The 9,218-nt window shown below is 34.4% G+C and overlaps 1 protein-coding gene across 8 annotated transcripts in view; it reads right to left on the bottom strand.

The window, feature by feature from the left end:
- The window catches only part of LOC134527122 (F-box only protein 28), a 49,259-nt gene extending 40,603 nt beyond the window's left edge, over positions 1 to 8,656 (bottom strand). For all 8 annotated transcript variants that reach the window (XR_010074090.1, XR_010074089.1, XR_010074088.1 and 5 more), the window contains exon 1: positions 8,495 to 8,656. Coding sequence is in view for 4 of the 8 variants with exons in the window: in XM_063359493.1 (XP_063215563.1) it covers positions 8,495 to 8,578 (84 nt within the window). In the remaining 4 variants the exon portion in view is untranslated. The remainder of the gene's footprint in view (positions 1 to 8,494) is intronic.
- Between the last annotated feature and the right edge of the window lie 562 nt (positions 8,657 to 9,218).

Raw genomic sequence — 9,218 nt, forward strand, 5'->3', positions numbered from 1 at the left:
TCTAGTGTCGCAAAATGGTATTATCGTAATTATATTTTTAATTTGCGGAAAGACAGTGACCTAAGATATTTATCTAGTTTTCTAATAGATCACCAATAATAATTTCTGTACCCGCGATTAAAACACTACAGGGCAATATTGGATTAGTTTATCACTAACCGAGGTCAACTGGGTTCCAAACGTGATGCTGCACACACCACTGGGTTTTCTCACAGTACTCCATCTTTCCTATATAAATTCCAGCACTGTATCTCCCCCTGCCATCAATCATTACCTTTCTCACACCACTCATTCCGACTGCCAGAATGACTCTTACGCAATCAGCCTATTCCAAAAAACATTTACACCTCTCTCATCTATGCGGACTCTGCTTCAAATGTGCAAAAACATATATGTAAATTTGTTTTTCATGGAAATATCAGGCCTCAAAAGTGCTTTATTCACTGGAAAAAAGTGAGAAAAGTGACCTTTGTGATAGAAAAAGTGAGAAAAAAGTGATCTCCAGGAAAATAAGTGACTAAAAGGGTGACCTGAAATATAACTGAAATAAATGTTACAAAAATTCTGATTGTAGTAAAATAAAATGTTAGGTTATATATAGATCTAATATAATACTGACAGTTATTCTATTAACTATTTAAAAACACACAAGTTACAAATTATGCACCAGTAGCACAAAATTAAAAGAAATTATTCACATACGATGGTGAAAGAGAAGTCAACTGTGTAAACTGTGACTTAAAAGTGGTTTCCATGAAAATTCTGTCAAGATTGACATTTTTATATTGTCTTATAAAATTAACTACAAATTATATTAATTAAGAAGACACCATAGGCCTACTACAAAACTGTATCTAGTCCAATTTAAGAACATTTCAACATCAGCAAACTTATGTCATAACACTCCATCAACACAAAACATTTAATTTTTTGAGTATTTTGAAAAATAGTCAGAAATAATTTTAGATTTCCTTTTCTCCATTGAGTGTTGTACAGTATCAACCTCAAGCTTCATCTCTGCAGCTTCTTTTCTGACTCTTTTAACACCTTCCCAACATGGCCTGGGCCAATCCAATTTCCTGTATATCTTTCTTTTCTACAGCCCTCTTTAATCTCTTATTTGCCTCCTCAAAAAGTACATTTGCAGTCTTTCTTTTTTGCTTCTCTTCACTTTGCAAACTCTTCAATTTGTTCTCAGCACCAGCTATTATCTTTCTCTCATCTTTCAGTTTTTGTATTATCTCTGCTTCCACTAATTTCTTTTCATCTGTTTCCAACTTCTTCCGAGCTGCTTCTTCTTTTAAAGCCTTCTCATTTTGCAAGTGTGTAAGGTAGCTGCTATGAGCTACATGAGCCATTGCTAATAGCTCTCTTGTAATGGGAACCAAATCAGGCTTGCTGTGGTACATCTTCATTATTGCACTCTTGACAGTCATTGCTGCATTGAGTGTTCTTTCCGACATGGAAGCTTTGTCTTGAGTTAAGATGTGGGAGGACAATTGCAAAATGGTTTATTGCACTTACTGCAATGATCTGTGCATAATTTAGTACATTGTTTACATGTTGGAACCAAAGTTAAAAATGGTAGGCTACTATAAGAAATATATTACAAAACAAAAATGATTCCAGGTTCTTAAAAAAAAAATTCCCCTACTGTTCCTTACAGGGGGAAACAAATTTCCAGGTCAAGTGGCCGCCCTGAAAGTAGGGAGAGTGTTGTACCTTTGGACAGTTGTACCTCTGGACAATTTCATTTGAGCCTAAATGAGAGGGAATTTTAACTTTTTCTCCCTACTCATGTGTAGTGGTACTATTGACAACCCTTTAGTTGGAGGGAAACTTTTATAAGACAATGATACCGGCTGTTATTTGAAGAACTTTGTTTTACACCATCAAAAGTAAGTTTTTTTGTTAGTCTTTGTTTAATTTTGGTAAATTTATTTTTCTTACTAATACTTATAACTAGATACCATTACAATATCTGAAATGTGCTCTTTTCAGCAATACAATGTATTTAGCTGTTTTCTAACCTCAATCTTGGTTAGGATGCCATTTTATTTAATTAGTGCATGTGTTGTACCTCTGGACATTGCTGATGTTGTACCTCAGGACAGTGTCCAGAGGTACAACAACTTAGCATAAATATTAATTAGGCTGTAATAAAATTAATAAGAGGCATATAGCTTAAAACATAACAAATCATTTTATATAGCCTATCAAGTGTTTGTTCTTTAAAAATACCACACAACTTAAAGCCATACATAGTGGTTTTACATAGATTAAAAAAAATAATATAAAAACAAATAATGTAAAAATGGATATTGAAGAATCGCTGTGTTATTTTAAAACTATTGCAACTTACTACTAATACCTAAATTTTGTAGCAGTTAACCCATAAGTTTTTATTATTTTTGCATCCAAAATATCAAATTATGGCATGAAAATAAGGTAAAATAAAGCAAAACACAACTTTTTTCATAACATTCCGATATTCTTAAGAGTTATTTGCAACAATGTAAATTACAATTAAGTGTTAATAGTAATGCCTGAAGAAACAGTCTAACCTAAATGGTAAAAATAAAAGTCATAAATTTAATTTTTGTTCCAGTGCCAAGAAGCAAAACGGGCGTTAAGAGGGTGAAGTTTTCAAAAGAAACTTTAGATGCAGCCATCAAAGCTGTGTTGGGTGGCAAGTCTCTCAGAGATGCTGCTATTAAGTTTTTCATCAGTAAATCTACTTTGTGGAATTATTTTACATCCCACAAAGCCTCAGGTAACAAAACTGTTGATGTAACTATAGGGAAAAATGATACACAAAAAGTGTTTTCCACGGAGCAAGAAGCAGAATTAGTGGCCTACTTAGACACAGCTGCCAGGCTTCATTATGGGCTTTCAAAAGAAGAGGCAAGAATTCTTGCATATGAATATGCTTTGGCAAATAATATTAAATGTCCAGATAAGTGGATAGAAGGAAAAATTGCTGGAAAAGAATGGCTCAGGGGTTTTTTTGCAAGATGTCCAAGATTGTCAATAAGAAAGCCTGAAGCCACTAGTTTGGCAAGGGCAACCTCTTTTAACAGAGCTAATGTGACAACCTTTTTCAAAAATTATAAAAATGTAGTTAGTCGCCACAATTTTTCCCCTAACAATATTTACAACCTTGATGAAACGGGAAACTCAACTGTTCACACCCCACCAAAAATTATTGCACCAAAAGGCATCAAACAAGTAGGAAGCATGACTTCTGGCGAGCGTGGTGCGAATGTCACTATGATTGCTTGTGTAAATGCTGCGGGTAATCATGTACCACCAATGTTTATTTTTCCCAGAGTGCATTTTAAGCAGCACATGTTGATCGGAGCTCCACCAGGATCAATTGGTGGTGCAAATCAGTCTGGGTGGTCAACAGAAGAGTTATTTGTACAGTATTTGGATCACTTCATTCAGCATGTAAAGCCATCTAAGGATAATCCTGTATTGCTCATACTAGACAACCACGAGACACACATTTCTATTGCGTCCATTAACAAAGCCAAGGAGTCCGGTGTTGTAATGTTGACCTTCCCACCACATACCTCGCATAAGTTGCAACCTCTAGACAAAACTGTATTTGGACCATACAAAAAGTTTTATAATGTTGCTGTAAATGAATGGATGCTCTCCAATCCTGGCAAACCCCTGACCATCTACGAAGTAGCCCAGATATGTGGTAAGGCCTACTTGCAAGCATTTTCTGCAAAAAACATTGTCAGCGGCTTTGAAGTTACTGGGATACACCCACTGAATGAAAATATTTTTGGCGATGAAGAGTATTTACCCTCTAATGTTACGGATAGACCATATGAAAACACTGAAGATGCAAGTTCTGCTGTGCAGCCAGGACCTTCAACAGTGGGAACTTCAATAGCAGCTAATGGCAATCAAGTTGTGGAAGCTGGACAATCCAGAATATCTCCATATGTGATCAGACCATTTCCTAAGGCTTTGCCACGCAAGAAAACAGGCGGACGGAAAAAACGAAAATCTATGATCATGACAGACACGCCAGAAAAACTGGCCATTGAAGAGGAAAAATCCAAAACAAATAAGAATAAAACAAACAAACAACAAGAAAAGAAGGCAGAAGCCATACCCATGAAAAAGAAAGTGAAAAGAAAATTGGCTTATTCAAGTTCGGAAGATGACTTCACGTATCTGAACAAGATACAGATTCAGAGAATGAAACATTCATAAGTCTACTGCACAACACAGTAAGAGAAGAAGAAATTATAGAAGAAAGGTCATTAGAAGAGAACACAGTGAAAGCAGGAGACTTTGTCTTAGTTAGATTAATGGGAAAGAAAAAGATTTTTTATTATGTGGCTGAAATAAGTAATGTCGTTAACAAGTCAGAATATCAAGTGAAATATCTAAAGAGAGTAGAGAAAACTAATAAGTTTAAGAGAGAAAGTGAAGACAATTTTGATATTGTTGAGGGTGATATAGAGAAAAAACTCCCCCAACCTATTGCAGTTGGAGGTTCTGAAAGACAAATTTCACTCTTGTCATTCAGTGTTGATTTTAGTTCACTTAATGTACATTAAGTTAGTAAGATATTGTTTAATGTTTTGGCCTACTAATTGCCTAACATGCGATCTTTGTAACAATTCCTTACTTTTTTAACTTAACTTACCTGTTAATACCATTAGATTACTTTAAGTAAAATTAGGTTTATTCATTTAAAGTTTTTATTTAGGGAATACTAATTGAAAATCCTATGTCCAAAGGTACAATACAAATGTCCAAAGGTACATGTATATAATGTACCTTTGGACACATTGCAACTTTTTTTGTTTGTCTTAGAAAAAAGTAAAATTTTAAGAGATATGTTTTGGGGAAAAAATACGTTTTAACCTATGAAAACCAACAATTATTTAACTGTAATCAGAATTAAAGTATTATAATAAACCTTGTAGAAAAAATTTTTTTTCTGAAAATTGTCCATAGGTACAACTCTCTCCCCTACAATTTGAAGATTTAAATCTTAAACAACTAAATCTAGAACTTACCTTTGAAATTTCTGTCAAAATCTCTTTCTCAACATGGAATTTCTGGGCAGGAAGTAGGTTCTCTGTTTTTAGTAAATCTTCACTTACACAAACAGTTTATATAAGTTATGGTTTGCAAACTTTTCCAAGCAAACTCTTAGCAAGAGTGTCTAGTTCATCATGCATTACATGTATCATTGGTTCTTCCTTCTGGAATGCACCAGTGAAGCATGTGAATACTCTGGCACTGCTGCACATAAAAAGAAGTTCAGCCTTTATAGTAGGCTTCTTTAGTAAATTCACTATTTTCTTGTAGTTGTTGCTCTTGCCTAGGCTATTTCTCTTCTTGGGGACCTAACTTAGGACTTCCTAAGTTAGAGCTTCCCATTGTTCGATCAATCGTGATGCAGCTCCTTCTAACGTAAGCCACCTTGACGGAACATGCTTGATTAAACTATGTTTTGGAACAGATAGGTCATCTTGTATTTGTAAGAAGTCCTCACATCTTGAAGGCCAACCATCAAAAAAATCATGGACAGCCATTACCAAATCAGCTACATCTTCTCCAAGTTTATCAAGTCCACTGAGAAATGCATTGTGAAGTGTGTGGATGCTGCATGTGCCAATATTAACAAGGGGTGCCTTGCGAATAGAAACCAACTCTTCACATATAATACGAGCAACTTTCTTGTTTACATTAGAGCCATCACTCCCTAACATTAATATCTTCTGACGAGGTAACTCAGCATTGTCTAGTGCAGAATTAATTTTCTCAACTAGTATTTCGCCTGTAGATGATCCAATAAAAAAGGTTTCAAGATGCTAAGTGATAATCTGTAGCTTCGTTTTAGACCAGTACCTAATAGCAATTTGCTGTTCCTTTCTACCTGTGTGGTTTGTTGTTTCGTCGTAGCATACTGAATAGTATACACCATCCATGTCTTTCAAAATAACATTGCGAAAATATGAGCTTAATGCATCTGTTAGTAGATACCTAAATTTAGTGCTGCTCAGGCTGAAGTCCTCAGGCACACCCTCACCAAACATACTTTTAAAAACGTCAGCTATTCCTCCATAAGATGATGCTGAATAATTTGAAATAGGTAATACATTTCAATACCCATTTCAGTTCTGCACTTGTTGCATGATCTCGTACACTGTAAAGACATTTAACATGGTTTCTGAGGACACTTCACTTAATGTAGAAGCTGAACATGAAGGTCGAACGACCGTGAATTTTAGCTGACTAGGAGCCAACTTATTCCGACTTTCACTCTTATGTCGCTCGCAAGTAGCATGCTGAGATAGTGCTTGATACACTTTGGTTGATATTTTGATTGTGACACAGCAAACTCCACAAAAAACATCAGTATCCTTATGTTTTTTTCCCCACTCGTTAATGATATATCCAATAGGTATCCATTATCATTGTGCCTCTCTAGCCACTCGCTACGAAAACGACACTTCCCCATCTTCACCACACAAGAAAACATCAAAACACTACAATATTATTTCCCGGTTACTTGTTTATCTCAAATCATAGTATAGCATGACACAAGTCATATCGCTAGCCAAGGCCCCTAAGGACAAAACTAACTTAAGACCGTAATCAGACTAACTACAGAACACACTGGCGCAAACATAGGTTATCTGCCATCACGTCAGCCAATCTATACTGTAGGGCGAATCGATCAATGGATAGTTCGACTTCAGTTGTTGTTTACGCTTTTACGCATGTAAAAAACGATCTCGACACAATCCGTGTTATGGCAAACGGCAAATACCTTGATTACTGTCAAAAACACAAATTCAAGCATTTAATTAATGTCACTTTCATAAACGGAAATGCAAATTTTGGGCACCAATATAAAAAAAAAAAAAAGGATATTAAGTGACAGTTTAAAAAAAAAAGTGACAAAAAAGTGATTGATGCAAAATAAGTGACTGTAAGTGAGTTAAGTGACCATTTTCGACCCCTGAAATATACACATTAATGAACACAAAAATTTTCACAAAATACAGTTAATTTAATAAGTGCAGTGTACTGCAAGAAAAAAAAAAATAATATACTACCACGAATAAATGAGCTAGCCAGCAAAGTTTAAACATTGTAGTTTTTCAGAATTGTTTTTTGTGCAAAATTGAACAAATTATGTATAAAATTAAAAATATGGTAATTATTGGACGTTGCAGCTTTTTAGAACAGGAAGAAAAAAAATTTGGAAACATGATTTTCACACACTGAACACATAAAAAAAATTGTCATATAATAAATTAATCATGATAGTAAGTCGAATAAAAAGGATTTGTTTCAACCTACAATCATAATTTTTCTTATTTCGCAATGTCTTTAACGTACAGGATCTTTCTACATACTGAATTAAAACAGCAAGCATCATGTACCACAGCATCAACCCAACATGATCATGCCATCAGGATCTTTCGACATACTGAATTAAAACAGCAAGCATCATGTACCACAGGATCAAGTCAACAGGATCATGCATCAGGATCAAGCCAACTTGGATACATGAAACACCAGCCATTACAACCACAGAATGTAAGACAGCTGTAATCAAATAATTCCCTGGGAAGACTGCAAAATTCAATCCAACACCTAGGTACTTCAGTGCACAGAATGTATTCCTCAAGAAAATGAACATTAACAATTCTATTGAAATTATTGCCTCCCATTAGACTCGTCAATTATAACATGACTCAAAATAGTATGTTCTTTAAATGCAATATAACAAAACAAACATTGTGTATTACAATTAATGATTCTAATAAAACAATCAACATGAAATATACTAAGCATTAAAATTGCTTACAATTGCAATAGTCGTAATTTAAACAAATTCAATTATTACAACACCACACTGATATTATTAATATTCTCCCAAAAAATAAAAAATAATAAAAACTAGGATAAACATAAACAATGAATGTCGGCATTACGTGACTACATTGGTATTGTAATGTAAGCTGCAAACTTATTTTTTCACAAACCAGTAGGAATTAATAACCTTCAGTGCAGGGTTAATTCAGAAACGTCTCTAGTATATACGGAAAACATAGAAACCAATTTCTCGCGGGTAAACAATGAATGGCAGCGGCAGCGTAAAAACACAGGTATTGTAATGCAAGATAAAAAATTTGCATTTTTTCAGAAACTAGTAGGAATTACGAAACCATCCCTTGGAAGTAAATTTAGAGACGTGTGTAGTATATGAAAACCATGTTTTAAAGATTTTTTTATTTCCGTTCTAAAAAGCCGCGACGTCCGATAATTACCCATTTAACGCCTTGTAAATTGAGGCTGCGGTATGGTAGAAGTCACTTTACATGTGAACGAAGATACTTTACGGCACATTAAAGGCATATTTGAATACAGCTAAAAAGTATCCTTACTACTTTCTTAATCAATTATTAGCATTATTATAGTTTAATTACCGAATAAGACTTACCACTCTTAATTTTGAAACTTCATCATAACTTAAGTATGATAAAATCTTATCCAGCGCAATATGAGGTAAGTCAAATAATCTCATATTTATTATTGTGATTTTTCAAAAAACAATAACAAATCACAGAAAACCGCAGTAGGCGTCCATTTTCCAAACATAGTCATAGAAAGTAGAACTAAAAACTACATATTGATCTTAAACATAATTCTAATATTTTATTTTGGATATTCGATGTGTTTCTGAATTAATAAAATCAAATTAATGTTTGGAGATCTCTTTTATGGTACAATAGAGTTTTCTATATGTAAGCACCAACAGTCCATATGAGCTTGCCAAGTATTCATGGGAAATAACATGCTTCGTATTACATTTGTATTTTTTATTTATGTACATTCTGTAGATTACACAAGACTTTGGGATATGGAACAATTAAAAATGATACTAGTGACATAAATAACACATTGACGTCGACCCAAATGTCTCCTCGGCTCCTTCACGCCGTTATGCCTCGTCAGCGTCCTCTCTTGCATAAGTGAAGTGTCTACGATCAGGGACGCACCCGCAGTGCGCCCTAGCACGTCAGTAGACATCATTGTGTTGTAAATATTTATACTTTTTATGAACATTTTAAATGATCACGAGCATCCACGATTGTATATAATTTGTAACGTAACAGAACTCCTAAGACTTAAATATTGTGTCTAAATACTTCACTTGTCATTAA

Source organism: Bacillus rossius, chromosome 1 (genome assembly GCF_032445375.1).
Source record: "Bacillus rossius redtenbacheri isolate Brsri chromosome 1, Brsri_v3, whole genome shotgun sequence".
Taxonomy (NCBI): domain Eukaryota; kingdom Metazoa; phylum Arthropoda; class Insecta; order Phasmatodea; family Bacillidae; genus Bacillus; species Bacillus rossius.